The sequence below is a fragment of the Pezoporus wallicus genome, unplaced genomic scaffold (genome assembly GCF_028554395.1).
Source record: "Pezoporus wallicus isolate ANWC-B61680 ecotype Strahan unplaced genomic scaffold, APGP_CSIRO_Pwel_v1 contig_7506, whole genome shotgun sequence".
Taxonomy (NCBI): Eukaryota; Metazoa; Chordata; class Aves; order Psittaciformes; family Psittacidae; genus Pezoporus; species Pezoporus wallicus.
The window spans coordinates 3,070,178-3,089,171 of record NW_026637546.1 but is presented as its reverse complement, the minus strand read 5'-3'; the positions used below and the strand labels follow the sequence as shown (position 1 = coordinate 3,089,171).

General features: G+C 37.0%; 1 protein-coding gene across 4 annotated transcripts in view; it reads left to right on the top strand.

Moving 5' to 3' along the window:
* The window catches only part of CERT1 (ceramide transporter 1), a 30,882-nt gene that overhangs the window by 9,786 nt on the left and 2,102 nt on the right, over positions 1-18,994 (top strand). For 3 of the 4 annotated variants that reach the window (XM_057406142.1, XM_057406143.1, XM_057406145.1), the window contains exons 5-14: positions 508-665; positions 6,307-6,399; positions 7,950-8,036; positions 9,027-9,119; positions 9,679-9,756; positions 14,195-14,290; positions 14,961-15,093; positions 15,203-15,273; positions 16,456-16,584; positions 17,386-17,515. In XM_057406142.1, the coding sequence (XP_057262125.1) occupies positions 508-665; positions 6,307-6,399; positions 7,950-8,036; positions 9,027-9,119; positions 9,679-9,756; positions 14,195-14,290; positions 14,961-15,093; positions 15,203-15,273; positions 16,456-16,584; positions 17,386-17,515 (1,068 nt within the window). The remainder of the gene's footprint in view (positions 1-507; positions 666-6,306; positions 6,400-7,949; positions 8,037-9,026; positions 9,120-9,678; positions 9,757-14,194; positions 14,291-14,960; positions 15,094-15,202; positions 15,274-16,455; positions 16,585-17,385; positions 17,516-18,994) is intronic. The other variant, XM_057406144.1, reaches the window with a different exon arrangement.

The window sequence follows — 18,994 nt, the reverse complement described above, 5'->3', positions numbered from 1 at the left end:
CACAGTACTTGGATAACTCAACACATTTGATACTTTTATATCATACCTTTTTACTTCGATGTTTTTAAATATGTAATTACCCATTTAAAGCAACCTTGAATGTTACATTTCGGGTTTGATTGCATTTTGAAATTGTTCCTTTCTTAGTGCTGCATCAGATACATTTTAAGGTTGCTCTTTGTTAATTAGGCACCCCTTCAAGCTGTCAAACTGCTATTGTTACAAAGTATTACCACTCCCTCCACCCGCCTGATTTGTGGAGTGCAGAGTAATCGAGCATTACAAGCAGACTTGAAACAGGGTATCGCAAGATGAAGCTGAGGGGATGTGTTTCTCCCTTTGAATACCTTTCATTATCCTGTGGATAGCTGAAATTACTATCATTTTTTTATTTTTATATTACATCTCTGGCCAGTCTGTTTTCTTCAAACAGTTGTAATATAAAGTATGCATGTAAAATGCTTGCTTGAAGGCAGCTATCAGTGAATGATTCGTGTTTGGTTTTAGTGTTTCCGCATGTAACACCGAAAGGAATTAATGGCATAGACTTTAAAGGAGAAGCTATAACTTTCAAGGCAACTACTGCTGGAATCCTTGCTACACTCTCTCATTGTATTGAACTCATGGTAAAATGTGAAGAAAGCTGGCAAAAAAAGCTAGATAAGGTAAGATAATTTTCCTTTTACTTTTGTTGGGAAAAAAAAAATTCTTTAGATTAAAATTAAAATTTAAAATGTGCTGTTAACTTTTTTTATTCCAAGAATTGCTTTTATTTTATGTACAGCATTTGTTAGTTCTATGTGCTTTCATTATTACACCTATTAAACATGAAAGTCTCATCCTAACTGGTGATATAGTAACATTTATCATAGTCTGGTTTTGCAGCCCTTGTTCAGATATTGTATTTTATATCTATAGAGAACCTGATAGTATTCCATAATAATAAGTGTATTGGTTGCAGCCTTCTAAGGGATTTGTTTGTCCATGTTTGCAAAAAAAAAAGTGCAAATCTCCAAATTTTTTTAATTGTGATAAAAGGTGGTGACAATACTAAGGAGAAAAAGAGTTCTAACTTTAAATGTCTTCTTAAGATACAATTATTTCACTTTCCTTTAGGAGACTAAAGAGATTAAGTCATGTTTTATGCTGACTGGTTAAATTTTTAAAATGTGTGGTATTAGAATATCTGTTAATCTGATAGCAGTGATAGTTCATGCTAAGCCTACTCAACCACTCTAGCAACTTTAAAAGGAGCAGTGTCTTTTCTCATGGGATGTGCTGGAGGCACAGCTAGGTTGTACTTCAGGCTATAATTTCTAGAATCCTGCCGTCATTGGCCGGTGTCCTGTGCAGTCCTCTAGCTGTTGTCTTGTTTTTCATTTAACATGTTCCCATGTGGTGTTTATCACACTTCTCACTCCCTGTGTTTTAGTGGTACACTATTCAAAGAATGAGCATATTCAGACAGAACACCTCCACGTCTGAATCCTTGCCTCTGCCTCTGTGGTTGTCTTTGTCCACATGTCAAAGGTCTGACCCTGTCTAACTGTATTGAAACTTCTGTCAATACTTAGTTACTGCTTCGTCTAAGTAGTTGGAGGAATTACAGTACATCCAAGACTTGAAGCTTGTTCATAGGATCATAGGTTGGACTAGACCTTTTGAGGTCTCTTTTTCTCAAACCTTCTGCTTAAAAGGATGGTTAGAGATTAAACCAGGTTGCTTAGGGCTTTATCAAGTCTGATTTCAAGTCTTTAAGGCTGGGGACTGCACAGCTTTTCTGGGCAACCTGTTCTGCTGCTTAACTGTGGTAATAGTAAAAAAGTTTTTCCTTATATCTAGTTGGAGTATCTCTTATTCCAGTGTCTGACTGTTCTTTTCATCCCTCTCCTGCGGGCTGCTGGCTCAGCAGTCTGTAGGAAGTCTGAAGTAAGTCTGGCTCAGTTTCTTTGACTTTGTTGAAGGTATGGGAAAGCTACTATTAGGTCCCTCCTCATAGGCTTCTCTTCTATTCTCAGGGCTGAGCAAACACGGTTCACTCATGTTGATCAGACTTTGCTTAGAATATGGATGAAGTGATTTTTTCTTGTCCCTGTATTGTTATATAATACAGAATATGTTAATAGAGAATTTTAATTAGTTTATTTGTCACTTCTTATTTTAGGACTAGACTTATTTTTGCCTGTAAATGGTGAACAAATTTAATCCTAAATTTCACTTTTGGTTTCATGTGACTGCTACTCATACGGCATGAATTAATACATTTTAAAGGGGGTCCCAGCTTATTTGGACTTGTTTTCCCAGAAGTTAAAATAGCAAAAGATTCTAAAACCTTGGAGGTTTTAAGTTGCTCAGTGTTTATACACCTGCAACTTCTTTAAAGTCACATTTGTCAGTGAAATTTTCTGGGATTTATAGCACACTCATGGTAAAGTACTTGAATTCTAATATAAAATAATTACTTTACATTCTTCTAATTGCTGTGCTTTTGGAAGGGGAGAATTTTATTGATTTAAATAATACAGAATTGTGGTGGGCTAGCGTTGTCTAACAGCCAAGTGCCCACCCACCACCTATCCAGAAGGATTAGGGGGAAGATAAGATGAGAAAGCTGATGGGTCAAGAGGAAAACAGGGAGATTGCTTACTGGTTCTTGTCATAGCAGAACATTCTTGACTTGGGGAAAATCAGTTTGTTGCTGATTTGAAATAAATCTGGTTAATGTGAAACATAAACACCAAAACGGCTTTCTTTCCCCATTTCCCAAGCACAGCTTCACTCCTTCACTGCAGGTCCCTCTACCCACTGCTTTCTAGCCCCAAGAAATGTGGCGTGAGGAATGTTGGGGTTGCAGTGCATGTCTGCCACTCCTTGCTCTTCACACTTTTAGCCTCCTCCTGCGCAGGTCCTCTCCATGGGCAGCAGTCCTCTGGGGAAAATCTGCTGCAGTGTGTGTCCCATGTGGGATGTTGTTCCTTCAGGAAATTGTCCCTCTGCTTTGACCTGAGGTCCTCCATGGGCTGCAGTGTGGATATGTTTTCTGAAGGCCCTCAATCTGCTGCTCTTCCTCTGCTTCTCACTTCTGGTTCCCCCTTCCTCTCTCCCTGGGGTGTCTTTTGCAATTAAATACATCTTTCAGAGAGGTGCCACACACATGGTGAATGGCCTCAGCTGTGTGCTGCAGTGGGTCTTCTTTGGAGCTGGCTGGAACCACCTGGGTCTGACACAGAGCAGACCCCCAGCCTCCTCCCACATAGGCCACCCCTGCAGCCCCCCATGACCACCATCTTGACACCTACACCCTTAAAGACAGCAGTTGACTGTATTCAGAACTCTGGACCTCTGCTAACACTACTCCACTCCAATTGTTGAAGTGCTTTTGTTTTATTTTCATCTTCTTGTTAAAGATGGTTTTATGAGTATCTTCTGTAACTATGGGCCTGAGCAAAAAACACTGCTCTTGTCATCTGATAAATAGATGTGGGAAGAGAATGGTGTTGCTCTTTGGTGTTTTTTTGTTTGTTTGTTTTCTTGGATAGGTGTGTAAACTGCTTTGAAAAGCAAGTAAATATTTTGAAGTTATGAAGTTTAGAATACGTTCTCTCAGAGATCAGAGGGAGAAATTACTTGAAATTGGGCAGCTGGTAGTGTTTATGTTCTAGCTGGGAGAGTTTTAGAGCTCTTGTAAGTCTGTCCAGTGCTTGTAAAAGCCCATCTAGCAGAGCTGGGAGGGACAGCATCAAGCTTGTCCTTCATGTTGGCAGGCTCATGCTGCTGGCTGTGTGCTGTGCAGGTTACATGAAGAGCAATATCTCTGTCAGTGGCTAAAACCAATCAATGGCTTTACAATGGTACCATACCACTGTATAGTGGCTTTACAGGTATTGTAAGTACAACTGTAGCTCACTCCCCACTTCTCTCTAGCCTCCTCACTCCACTAGCTTCATAACTGTCTTTTACTTAGCAGCAACATACAAAAGTGATTAGTACAAAATACACAGCCTCTGTCTTGTAGCAAGCTAGCTTAGCCTAAAGATGCAAGATAGATTGTTCTGCTGAGCTTGAAGAAAATATTCTAAAATTGTCACTCTCCTAAAAAAAAATATCTCAAATTAAAAAAAGCTCAAGTTCAGAATTTGTTGAACCTGGAGATGACTACATTTTGACTAGAGATGACTGCAGTGTTATCAAGCAAGTATCTTTATTAACTCCATTTTATTCTGTTAAATGAGAAAAAGGGTTTCAGGTTCCATTCTGAATGAATGTTGGAAACTATTTCTAAGCCTTTGAAAACAAGAAATTATTATTATAAAAACATTTTAATTTTGAAGGATACTGCTCATATAATGCACTCAACAACTGTAATTCTAGATTTTTATATTTAGTTTTCTGTTACCAAAACAGTCATATGGCCAGCATGAAATTAAAACAAAAACATATAATGTGCTGTAAAAGTAATTGTAGTTACAGCTTTGCTTTTAACCTTTTACTCATAGCTGTTAAGATCTTGAGACTGGCTTTTTCTGGTTTTCGGCTGCAGTATGTTTTCCAGTATAAGCCTCTTGAATGTATTTTAAAATGGACTTAAAATTAATAAGAAAGTGATTTAATCTCTAGCATTTGGTCCATTGTTTTATTTGCAACAAGACCCTTGTGATAACGCTTTTCACATTGTCTTGACTACAGCAACATTTTTCTGTTCTTATTTCCTTTGGTCTTACTAATCACTATTAATGAGCAAATTATAATCTGAACATTCAATTTTACCCTACGATTAACATGTTTAGGTAGCTTATTTTGTTCACCTTTGACAACTGTAACTTAACTGTTTCATTAAAGTACACGGAATTTTAACACACCAGTGATTTTCCTGCTGTGCAGCCAAACAGTTTCCCAATTTCTGCCTTGTTGCTAAGAGAAGCTGGCAGATTTGGAGAGTTGTCTTTTGACACACGTGAATTGTCAATAATTTGCGGATTGAAGTACTGAAAATGTGGGGATTTGGGGTGAGCAGGCGGAGGAGTTGTGATTTTGTTTTTCATTTCAGCCTTCTTGTAAAACTTCTATGCTTTCTCTCAATGCCTTATATTCAAGTTCTGCTTTTATGCATCTTTAGGACTCTCAGGTTGCTTTCAAAAAATGTAAACATGCAAAATTTTGTGAAATGTGCGTGTTAGCAAGTATTGTCTTTTTGTGATGGTTACAGAAGGGAAAGCCTGTGTTCTCAGATGAAGGCAATACTGTGTTCATTTAAGTGCTGTTTTTCTCCCCTAAGAATTTTCCTGTGGAAAACTGTACTTCTTTGTTTTAGTTCGAAACTGTTGCTTTACTGTTCAAACCTGTCTTCAGAAAACAGAAAATGTGTTTCAGAATGAATGTTACCACCCAATTCCCAGTTGGTAAATCCAGCCTTTCAGTATTGCTTAAGGGTTTTCCACAGTATTTTTTGAAGTTCAAATTGGATCTCTGAGTGATTATACTCATCTGCAAGAGCTAGTGTGTGGTGCTCACCTGTAAGACTTAGCTTTCTTCCACCTGATGTGATTATGAAAGGCGACAGAGAAGCATCTTGTGTATTAAAGCTGAATCCTACAAAAATTTCAGAAGTTCATGGCTTTTTCACTCACTGAGAAGATCTGGCAGTTTGTAGAATTTGCAGAGGAAATACTAGACAATCTGATCCTGGCATTGCTACTTTTTTATTCAAAATACACAATGATATAGACATCAGTGGCTCTAGTACAGTCACACACCTATTATGGGAGAATGACGTCGAGTTAATCACTGCGTGGAGTTCACAAAATGATTCACATTGAAACCGTGCCAGCTAATTATAGATACAAATTTAACATGCTGTGACTCATGAGTATCTCATTACATTCAACAAGTTAGGTTTTTACCAATCTTACTTTTCACCCTTTGTTATCACTGCCCAAGCATCTGTGTCAAGGAGTTTTATATGAACTGCCAGATACAAAGTCAGTGAACCATTAATAGCTATTCTTAAGCTAGATACCAGTTTTTGCTTGCTGATCTAGTTTCTTTCACATGACTTAAAGAAGGTATCATCAAGATAGTTAGCTACCCAGGCATTGTATTATATATATGTATGTATATGGGTGCACATAATACGTGCATGCAAATAAATTCAGAAAATCAGCAGCTTTGCAGTTTTTACTTGAGGGGAAAAAAAAAACAACCAACAAACCAAAACTACACCAGTCAGGTAATTCCATTTACTGGCATATGTAGACTATTAGCAGTAGATTCATTCTTCCTGAATCACATTACCATATAATTTTACAGGAGTCGGAGAAGAGGAGGAGAATTGAAGAAGCATACAAAAATGCTGTAACAGAACTGAAGAAAAAGTCCCACTTTGGAGGGCCAGACTACGAGGTACAAAGTCTGCTTCTGAAATTTTTAAAGACGCTGGGACTTGTGAAGATTGGTTTGTTTCTCAAAGAGGGGTGAATGGTGTGTAAATCAAGGTGTTTGTCTTGTGCAAGTGTATTCATGCCATTTCTGATTTTCCACCTTGGAAACAGAAACTGTATGAAGAATCTCAGTATTTAATTTTTTGAGAATTAAGTCTGTCTTTACCTCAGGCCTCTATGTTCTGCTTTTGTCTAAAGCATGTTGCTCGCAGATATTCCTGCTGATTTTTTTTTGCTGTTTTTTCTTGTACACTTGAGATGGCTTATGTGCACTAGATTTGTACTTTCTCTTTTTGATGGTTCAGCTGTATAGATGCGTAAAGCAAATATAAAACCCTGACTGCACAGGCAGTTCTCAAATCTGAAGTCTAACTTCAGCTGATTTTTAAGTTGCCAACTGAAATTTTATATTGACAAATTCAGTGATTTTTAGATTCCTTTTATCTGTTAAATTGCATCTTTCAGCAGCTTCCTCTGCAGTGAGGTAGTCAGTCAAATTCTAAGCCACGTAAACCACATTGTGAAGAATAATACAAGCTGATGCACCTATAATGCAGTTTGCGTAATTTTTAAGAACTTGAGCCTTTCATGTACATTAATCAAACATGTTTCTATTTACAGATCATAGCTTGAGAAATAATATGTTGAGATATTTAGAAGATGCTTGAGCTTAGTTTTTCTGTTGTGACTTGAGGCATACACTGTAAAAATAAAAAAAGTAGATTCAAGGCCGGGTTGGACAGAGCCTTGGGTGAGATGGTTTAGTGTGAGGTGTCCCTGCCCATGGCAGGGGGGTTGGAACTAGATGATCTTAAGGTCCTTTCCAACTCTAACTATTCTATGATTCTATGAAAGCTGGACTTTGGCTCCCTGTTTATGGACGCAGCTGCTTCTCCCACATATCCCCATTGTAATTTTTTGAAATATGCTGGATCGCCTTGTTTTACAGTATACTGAAAGTAGTAAACCTAATTCTCTGAAACCAAGGTTTGACTTTGTAGATCTGAATTTTTAATAATTTACTCATCTCCACCTGCTGTTTAGTGTTAAACCGTTCTTTCCAAGAATTTTCAATTGAGATCCCAGAATTTTCCTTTCTCTTGTTATGTTTTGAGCACTTCTGAAATCTGCCCTAAGGCACTGGAATTCTTGGAAGGAGTCTTAACTACACAATTATGTTAATGTGTACTTTACTGACACACAATAAATGGTTTTAAGAGAAGATACGTGTTAATTAAAGACTAAATCTGCTCTCAGAGTTTATTGACACTGTTACTCAGTTTCCTGTTTTTTTTCTCGATACATGCTCTCTAAATTGTAGTTAGAGGAAGTAACTTCTTTTAACAAGTACGGTTTTCAGAGGAATTGTAATCTAAGAAATTGAGGTCTGTAGAAGAAATTTGCTTCCAACAGCCATATGTATAATATATAAATATGTTACTCTAATGTTAAAATGAAGTGGAACTCTCATGTCTCCAGAATTTTGAACTTGGCTTGGTTTTTATGCTCTAGGAAGGTCCTAATAGTCTGATTAATGAAGAGGAGTTCTTTGATGCTGTTGAAGCTGCTCTCGACAGACAGGATAAAATGGAAGAACAGGTATTGATACTTGAAAAATGTCTTAATGATGGGTGTTTGTGGGAGATTTCTGTGACTTAAACTCAGTCTTGGGGTGCATCTCCTGAAGTTCTAGGTATTTTATTCTGACATTGATAAGGAGAATTCACTTGGTATTTTTACACTTAAATATTGTTGCTTAACACTAATTTTGAGAAAGTGACTTCACAGCTTACAGAGACCATTGTAGGGTGTTAACTAGTTGAATGTCTGTAGTTCCTAATTCCTAAATAAGCATCCAGTATAGACTTACCTTTGTATGTAACTGATGCCCTGATTATCAAAACAGTGGAGCTGTTTCTCAAAACCTAGTTTTTGGTCCAAAGTTTCTTTTGACCCCTGCAGTATGTGAAACGGCAAAGGTGTAGTTCTGTTGTTTAGTTTTTGTTTTAAAATTCTGTAGGTTCTGGTTCCTGCTCTTAACTTATTTCTTCAATATACTTCAGTGACAAGGATCAAAAAGGGATAAGATGCATGTGAAGAAATATATAGAATATGAGAAAGTATGGCAGTATGTAAATGAGAGGGAATTACAAAGTAGTGCATCCTTTGTCTTAAAAGTGTTTAGATTTATAAATATAGTGATTACAATGACTTGGTTAAGAATTAAAAGACTTCCTAATGGATATATATGGTATATATGTGTATATATATATGTATATATACATATATATATGTATATATGGTCTCTGAACAGACAGTGAAAGTTTTGAGTGACTGTTGTGTTAGTACTTAATGGGTCCTTAATGCTGCCAATCTATTTTCCTTAACTCTGAAGTACCCCTTGAGTACAGACAAATTCAGTCTTTACTCCCATTCACTTACTGAGAATTCCAATAGGATGATAGCTTCATGCCTGTCACCTATAGCATTAGTTGTTGTAGCCACTATGTAGGTTGAGGATGACTCACTCTGTTTCATAGTCCTTCCAGTAGCAGGTGACCACTGATAATTAAACCTATTCTGTTGCAGTCCCAAAGTGAAAAGGTTAGATTACACTGGCCAACATCCTTACCTTCTGGAGATGCATATTCTGCTGTGGGGACTCATCGATTTGTTCAAATGGTAAGGTATTTCTTATGATCTCCTGAATGATGGGCTAACCTATGATATTTCTATATAATATCTTATATGGGTAGGTGAGTTGTTTGTTTTTTTTTTTTAAGTGTTTCTAGTAACTGTCAGTGGTTTACTCATTTTTCAAATGGAGTAGCCAGAATTGGAGAACGACTGTTTTCTGTCTTGGCTCAAAGAAACACTGATTTGAGTATTTAGAATACTTTTGACTTGTATCAAGCTTGTCAGTTAGATAATAAATGAAACAATCTCAACTTGTTAACCTCAGTACTTTCAAGATACCTTTACCAAAACTCACTGAACTGATTTTGTGAAAGAAAAAAAAAATCCAGTTGCTTTTTTTCTAGTGTTACTGGAAACACTATGCTCCTCTCAGGGCTACACTGGGAGCATAATGCATAATAGGTGCATGAAATCAGCATTTGCTGCTGTGCTTGCTGCTTTTGTTTTCCTTTTCTTCATTATCTTGTGCTTGCAAGTTGGTACTGAATGCTCTGTTGTGCCTTTGTTCTGATTACTTGGTTTTTTCTTTGTCTGTCTCTGGTAGCCCTATAGTCGCTCTTCCTCCATGTCTTCCATTGATCTAGTCAGTGCCTCTGATGATGTTCACAGATTCAGCGCCCAGGTACTGTATTAATATGTCGAGTGGGGGTTGCATATCTCTGCGGTATTTCATCCGCTTCTCTAGAACCTGGGTTTTTTTGTTACATAAATCACTGCTCGCTTTAAACTAGTATGCTGAGACAAACAAAGGAATTCTCTATTCCTGTACTAAATGGTTGTCCTTTTACATCCAGCTTGCATGCATATCAACTTGTGCAGTGGCCCCAATCTTGTGAAACCGTTGGATTTAATTAGATAGCTTTAAAAATGCCTTCAACTTGAAAATTTTGCATTTCTGATTATAATAAAAGTAGAATATAACCTGTTTTGTGTGGGATGGAGATGGTCTTTGCTACAAGCTGAATAGTTTTTCTTGCTTTTAAATCAAAGGTTTAATTTTGTATTTAACTTTTGTTTGTAATTACATAAATGTACTAAATGTTAAGGCTCACTGACCATTTTTTTTTACTTCTCCAACTAGTTTTATTACTGAAAGCTCATAAAGTATGTTGATAAACAAGATTATGGATATAAGAATTTTTACTGAAGAGTTTCAGTATATTTACTCCCCATTCTGAAAATGAGTCTGACATCCTGAATGTGTCAGTGTAGTCATAGAGACATATTCCAATAATACACAAAATTACTTTAGGTGCTTTCTCTGAAGATTGTAGTTCAGAGTAGAATTAGGTAGGTGAGGTCATATGGTTGCATTTAGTCTCAAAAAAAAAAAGTTTTTCAGACATGGCATTCATGCCATTAGTTTTTTTCCTGCTGTGTTCTGTATGTGATTGTGAACATGGAACTTCCTTCTGGGATCTGTTATTTTGGACTGTTTTAGAAATTATTAACCAATGCAGCAAACAACCTGCTTTTTCAAATAGGAGTGGATTTTCTTTTATTTAACAGAGTATGGAATTATACAACTTGCAGACTGTACTACCTGCTTTATGAGCAGGACCCTATCACTTAAGGACTTGCTTATTGGACTGAAATCCCAATACTTGCATTAACCATTTGCAGTCAGTTAATATCTGAAATTTAACTTATTGCAAGGGAAAAAAATCGGAGGTCATGTAGCACAACACTGATAGGCTCCTCTACCAGTACTCCAGTAGTCAAGTTAGTTTTTCAGGTTTCTTTTTGTTCTGGGGAAAGGGAGGAAATCAAGTAAGAGAAAGCAAGTTTGGTTGTCTGTCAGGCTGTGAACACAATGGCAGTTCAGTATCAGGGAAACTCCCAGCTCCTAAAGCATGCAGGCCTCCTCATTTTCATCTTTTATGCCTGTGACAACATTTGTACATTCAGACCTCAGTTCCAGAGCACTAGTGTGCCTGAGAGCCTAGCGATTTAAAAACAAATCTTAGGTGGATCAGGTCCTTATCACAATAATGAAAAGAGAGTTTAAGAATCAGGATCAAATAGACTGAAGTCAAGTTGTTGCTCTTTTCAGCTGCTGCATGGATTATACTACATAGAAGTTACTACTGAGTGCCTTCAAATGCAGTTTCAAGTTAATGGGCTTACTGCAGAAAGGATGATAGTCTTAACTTATAGGAAGCTACTCTCCCACAGCCCACCACCCCAGATATTTTCCCTGGAACAAATTTTTCCCACATCAACAAGTCAGTCCACCTACTCTGAGTTTCATTGCTACTGAATAAGGAGGTAACATAGCATGAAGAGAAAAGCAGCACACATTCTTTTGGTGGCAATGTGCCCTGGGCCTTATTAATATGAAATTGACCTCTGTCCCCAGGCCAAATATTTGGCTTTTGGAAAAGCAAATTAATATTGTGATTCTGAATAAATGTGACTTGTTTCTAGACTTCATTCATATGAAGAGGATTTTGAAATTAGTAAAAGGTCAAGTAGAAACTTGCAGCGTCTTTTTTAAGATTGAGAGGTATAAATCGTATTCTGATTGGAGCTGCTTCTTCCATGTGCCTCTATAAAGGCATTAATTTGTCTTTGCCAGTTGACTAGTAGATCAGATCGCTTTCTTTTAAAGTGCAGTTTTATTTTTAAAGTGTATATCACTTTCTGTTAAAGAACTATCCCATTTTAAAATAGATTGAGCTGTTCCGAGAGCCTTTAAAGTGAAGAATGTCCCACCTAGTGTTCAGGCCTAGACTGCATGGCATACAGGTTACCAGTATTTTTAGAGACCGTTGCTGTAGCCTGCCAGGAACCCAGAGGTAATAATTTGGCCTCTTCAACAGGAAAGGAGCTGTGAATCTTGACTCTGTGCCTCTGAAATAGGTGCAGGTTGACAGATAGCAATCAGTGTGTAGATTAGTGGAATTGGGGCAGGTAATATGCAAATGGCAGTTGTAGGTACTCCCTTAGTGAAGCAGAAGTAAGAAACTGTTTAGATTGCACTACTACGGGTGCCTTCTTCTCTTCTTACCTTGCTCTTCTCATCCCTCTGATTTTAGCATAAGGCAAAAAGCAGCAAAGGACAAAACAAGCCTACAGAATCTAGCTTTGTCCTTAACAGATTAGGAACTAGGAGAGAAGAGACATAGGGACGTGAAGGTGTTGCAGGTAAAGGTTGGGACCACGGCGAGGATTCCTTTCTGAAAGTATGATCTAGAGCTAATAAATGGAATATTTAAATAACCCACGTTCTTACCTGGTTTGTATTGTACTGTCATTGTTTCATGGGGTTAAGGGAAGAATCTTCTGTAGGAAACCTGCTAGAAATTAGTAGGAAAAAAAATGGCCTCTGTAAAAGCATAAACACAAATTGTGTGGATGGTTTTAGTTCATATTAATTCCAAACCAAAAATGCAAAGACACCCCCCTGAACTGGACTAGTAACATTTCCTTCTTTTCCTTCCTAGTTTTCAGTGTGCTGCCCATGGAGTACGTAGTACAAGAAAAATTACTTGCTTTAAATTAAATAACACATGTAAACTCTGTATCATGTCAGATAAAGATGATTAAGTATTCTTTAGTTTTGCTTTCTACTTGTACTACTTGCTTAAATATGTTTTATATATTATAGGTACACTAGGCTTTTTTTTTTTTTTTTCAGTTGTGCCAAGCCATTTATGAGTTCAGACTGTCAATCTTGTGATTGTGCACTTCTTAAGCTAACCTTTGTGTTGGTCAGTTAACTAACCTTTGCTTGTAGTGCTTTTGTTTTAGGAGAAAAACCACCCTGTTTCTAGTAATTCAGGAAAATAGTGTCAATCACATGGACTTACTTGCTGTGACAAGTTTTAGTAGTCACCTGCTTTTTGGGTGGAAAAAAGTTATTGAAGTGTTTCCAGTACTTGTAAACATGATAACGGATTCTTTTTATTTTTGCTGTTATTTTTAGTTGCAGGTGAGTGGGATTTGGAAAGGAATGGAGAGCCAAAGAAACAGAATAAGTTTGTATATTTTAAATAAAAATCTGTTTCCTGTGCCAGCACTCATTTTCATGCACATTCCATGAAATTAAAAAAAAAAATGAGGTATTTGCAGACATAGCAGCCTTCCAGTACCTAAAGGGGCCTACAAGAAATCTGGAGAGGAACTTTTTACAAGGGCATGTAGTGACAGGAGAAGGGGAATGCCTTTAAACTGAAAGAGGATAGTCTTAAATTAGATTTTAGGAAGAAATTCTTACCTGTGAGGGTGGTGAGACACTGGCACAGGTCACCCAGAGAGGCTGTGGCTGCCCTGTCCCTGTGTGTTAAAGACTAGGTTGGACAGGGCTTTGAGCAACTTGGTCTGGTAGAAAGGTGTCCCTGCCCATAGCAGGAGTTTGGAACTAGGTCTTTTCTAACCCAAACCTTTCTGTGATTGGTAAAGATGTACCAAATTTTTGGCCTTTATGAAAAGTACACACAAGTCTAGATAAATAATTCTTAAATTAGTATTTTATAAGAATTGAATCTCTGAACAAATCCTTTGAATGTAAGCATTTGGGTTCTTTCTTCTAGCAGGCAACTGTGCGAAAAATGTCAAACAGAATAGGCAAGCTTTGCTCATGACTGTTTCATTCAATGCTATTCCAATATGAGGTTTGATATTCACTCGTTTAGAGCTTGTCTTTCTCCCTCATCCTCCCAACCTTTGTTAAGCTTTTCAAATGCTCTTCAGTTAATATCTTACAGTATATTGTAATTCTTTGTAGAGATACCTGAAGTAAGTTCCTGTATGCTGAAATAAAACTGTCTTAGGTAGAAATAGTGAGTTAGACAGTTTATAGAGGTGCAAAGAAAGCATAGGAAGTACCTGAAAAGGATGAAGGTGGAAGTTGAATCACAGTTTTTGATTCTTTTTTCTGAAGGCTGGAGGTATCTGCTTGCTCTTAACCTGTAATAGATAGCTCTGTTGTCCAAATTCAGCTCCTGCACAGGGTTTGAAGTACTGACTTCTGGCTTCAAGTACTGTACAGTCTCTGCCCAAGAATATGGAAGGAATGAGTTAATGTGTTTTTTTGATGTTTTTTTTCTCCTTTAAAGGTGGAAGAGATGGTACAAAACCACATGACATATTCCTTGCAAGATGTAGGAGGAGATGCCAATTGGCAACTAGTGGTAGAAGAAGGAGAAATGAAGGTAAACATTTGGAATTTGCTTAATTGATATAAGATGATACACTGTGAAGACAAATACTTTCAGTCTGATGGACTTGACAGTGTTAGGTTTATGTTTGGACTTAATGGTCATAAGGATCTTTTCCAACCTGCATGATTCTATGATTTTCTGGGAATACTATCAGCAAGTTATGCTTTTAAAGCTTCTGAGAATAGGATTAAGTCAAGACTGGAGTCCACAAGAGTTGTGGCTTCTACTATATTTATTCATACAAAATTGTGTGTAACTCTTCATCTTTGCAGATTCCTTTCTCATTATTTCCTACTTAAAACTTGGTATCGTGTAAATTTGACGTCTGAAAATGTTAGAGTAGCAAGTTACTGTGTTGGCTGCTGTACTCTGCTTGCATGGATTCTTGTGCATAGTGATAATTAAGGTAGCTTAATCATTCTTGGAGTAGAGATTCTTAAAATACTTACGTGAATTGCCATGAAAGGATGTCTGCAGTGGTACTTAACCAGAGAACAGTGACATGGCAAATTATTCATGTGTTGGTCTTATAGGTAAGTGGGTGGTTTGATGTTTTTGGTTGTGTTGTTTTGGGATTTTTTTAATGTTATTTTTAAAAAATTCAAGCATGATCAGTTTAGATAATTTCTGTTCTGCTTTTCTTTTTTTGTATTTGGTATAGGTATACAGAAGAGAGGTGGAAGAGAATGGAATAGTTTTAGATCCTTTGAAAGCAACCCATGCTGTTAAAGGGGTAACAGGGCATGAAGTCTGCCACTACTTCTGGAATGTTGATGTTCGTAATGACTGGGAAAGTAAGGAATTGGTTCTTAAGATTTGTGTGTTTATTGGTAAGGACGTTGTCTATAACACTGACCTAATGTGTATGCTTGATTTCTCTCTCCTCCCCCTCCTTTTTTTCAGCAACAATTGAAAATTTCCATGTTGTGGAAAATTTAGCTGATAATGCTATCATCATTTACCAGACACATAAGGTAATAACACTTAAGTGTTTAAGTCTAATCTTATTCTGAATATTTTAATGGCTTAACGATTTAAATACTGTTCAGAACAACATTTCAGAGCAAGTTCTTTATTAAACTGCAGCTTTGTCAGATAGCATAACTGGTTGTGCTTGTGTCCGATAGAGCTTGTAATAACAAATGAGGACTGTTTTTAATCTCTAAATGTATCTCTGCCAGTAAGGCAGAAGCCTTCTAAAGGAAATGGGAAATGGAAACAATTAATGAACACTGACCTACAAAGAAGAAACTTACAGCATTATATGGTATGCTTTTTTTTTACAATAACATAAGCTATTGTTGCCCACAATTAGTTGGCATACATATTTGCATTACGAGGTGTTATAATTGATGGTACAGGATTTGTCGCATGTGTGCTCACCTCCCACCAGTCCTAAAATGTTCATTTGAATTATAATGCAACAACTATAGCTTAAATATTTTTAAAAATGTTCCAAAAATGTTCAGAATAATTTTAACCATGCATGCTTCCAGTATAAAACCAAATATAATATTTTTCTTTGCAAATTTTACCAATAATGTGGTAAAAAAAAAGTTTACCTTAAAACTTTTTTTGTGATTTTTGAGACAGTTGTGTAAACTATACAGTGCTGTTAAAACTAGATTTTTTTCCCATATTGTCAGGAAAATGGCTTCTGTATATTTTCTTATCAGAGTTTTTTGTTTCTGAAACCTTTTTCTCTTAGATAGTATGAGTTTACCATGTGTCTTACTGAAGTATTACCTTTTAGAAATAATATGTGTTTTAGATAGGTCTCTCCTTTCTGTCTCTGGAGAGTAACTGGAGATGCATCTGTTCAGTTTGTACCTTAGAAGTATTCGCTTAAACTGTAAGCCTGACATTGAGGGAACAGAAGAGCTGCCTCTTCCTGTTTGTCTACTGAAAAAGTCATTCCAGATGGGTTCTCTGCATTTCAAAGGCCTTGAATTTTTGCTTCTTCATTTCATTTAAAAAAAGTCAGATAATCTGATATGCATCTGTATAACAGCTATGTTCTGTTTCAGTACAAACTTGAAGAAACTTAAATAACATGACTGACCTGTTTTGCCTCGCTTGCTTTTAACTTTATGCAAGGGTAGCAAGTACTTAATTTGCAAAACTGAAAAAGCTTATATTCAGGTGTTTCTCTGCAGAGAGTGTGGCCAGCTTCTCAAAGGGATGTGCTGTATTTGTCTGCCATCAGAAAGATACCTGCATTCAGTGAAAATGATCCTGAAACCTGGATTGTGTGCAATTTCTCTGTAGAACATGATAGCGCTCCTGTAAGTATTTATTTTCATTCTATCAAGGTCTACTTTTATGGTAACATTTTCTGTTATTTGGTGATGCATGTGCAGTACTTGGGAGGGAAGGGTTGGATATGCAGAAATTCAGTTTATTTAAACAATGACCTTATGAAAGCATTCTGAGACAAAAGCTTTATTGCCTTATCTCAAGAGTTGGCAGATCTAAGGTGCTGCAGCAGAATGGAAGCAAAATTTCTGCAGATGTGAAAACATTTTAAAGATTTGAGGTTATATTGTATGTATTCAAATCAATAACTCTTCCATATTGTCAGATACAGGAGTAGGCTTGTATAATTGTAATATGGGATCTGTTAAACCTCCATCTTGGACAAATCTGCCTTTTAGTTCTGTCGGATAGTAGCAGTGATTGGTTTTTTTTTGGAATATTTCTGTGCTGATTGCTATGTCACAGCCTGCTTACAAGGGAAAAGGTACTAACCAATATTTGTGAATACTAGAACATTATTCTTTAAATGTTTCTTTACTCATTTGTCAGAATAATTGAAGTAATTCACTTGTAATATGTATTAAGCAAACAGAAACCTGAGATTCAGGCAATTTGGTTTAGCCCTTTCCCTATTTACCATGTACCTTTCATTTTGCTCACATTCATGTTACATCCATTGTAGTGCTGGAATGCAAACTCTTGGAAACACAGCTTCTGGAGTGTCTTAGCCTTTACAGTAAATTAAAATCTTAGCAGTCAAGTACACTGAAACAAATTGAATTTGAAGCTTACAAATGTGGGTTTTTCTTGTTTTGTTTTGTTTCTGGCAGCTGAATAATCGCTGTGTCCGTGCCAAAATAAATATTGCTATGATTTGTCAGACATTAGTAAGCCCACCAGAGGGGAACAAGGAAATAAGCAGGGACAACATCCTATGCAAGATTACATATGTAGCTAATGGTAAGTCTAACGTTTTTCAGTATTACATGCATGATAGATGCTAATTCTGGGAAGCTGAATACTGGCAAAAAAGTTTGATTAAGTTTTCTGTTAAATTTATATATAGCATCACCCTTTTGGTCTTCATGTTCAGAAAGACTTGAATTAATGTGCTACATGAATCAGTGAATGGGATCATTCATTGTGTAGCATTCTAGGAGGAATAAATGGAAGTTGTGTAACCTAGTCCTAAGTACAGAACCTTGGGTGGAGGAGGGTGGGCAGAAGCGTCTGCAACTGGGATGACTTTGGCATAGCTTTTAGTTTCAGTAATAGTATGTTTTTTTTCATGTATTGCTATATCCTCTTGATCCATCTTGCCAGGCTGAAAAGCTGCTGATAGCAAACATTTCTTACCCTTCATGTTAAGAAGGAGCAAATACATTTTGCATAAGGATGTTTGCAAGCTGCTGCTGTGGTTTAAGCCCAGCCGGTAACTCAGCACCACACTGAGTAAGCTGCCTCACTCACTGCTCCCCTTATTCTCCCCCACTCCTGGTGGGATGGGGAGGAGAATTGGAAGAATGTAAAACTCCACAGGTTGACATAAAGTCCAGTAACCAAAGTATATTACAAAACTACTACTACTATCACTAATAATGATAAGAGAAATAACAAGGGGAGAGAATATAAAACTAAAAAGGGGAAAAGAAACCAACAATAAACACAAGTGATGCACAATACAATTGCTCACCACCTGCTGACTGACAGATACCCAGACCTGAGCAGTGATCTGGACCTTCTGGGTGATTCCCCCCCAAGTCATATTCTGGGCATGATGTGCTGTGGTATGGAATATCAGGTGTTCTGATCTTCTCAATCCCAGCTTCTTGTGCCCCTCCTCACTGGCAGAGTATGGGAGACTGAGAAGTTACTCATCAGAGTAAGCATTACTTAGCAACAACTAAAACATTAGTGTGCTATGAGCATTGTTCTCAGACTAAAGCCAGAACACAGCACTGCACCAGCTAATAGGAAGGAGAAAAAATAACTGCTACAGCTGAATCCAGGACAGCTGTATAGTCTACTTTTTTAACTGATAGAATCCTTAGTATTGACTGAAAATTTGTCCAAGCCAAACTGTATTGTTACTGTACCCAGTATTTAGCAGTGTATTGTAGTACTGGAGCTACATACTTGTTAGCTGCTTTCCTGCAGCTATAAGACACTTTAAGAGTAGATCACATACTACTTTTAATCACCTATTACATGGCATGCTAAGGAATCAGTGCCTGAAAAATTGGTTTAATAAATCTTTGCCATATAGGAGTGATGTAGTTCATAGTAAATCCTGTACAAATACTATATGGTTTTAAACCCTTGGGTAAACTGGGGTGGGGTTTTTTGTCCTATTTAGAAGTTTCCTAATTACTTTAAAAAAATCATATTAACTGATAAATTCTAAACTGTGATTATATGGAAAGTGACAGCTTTTTCAGC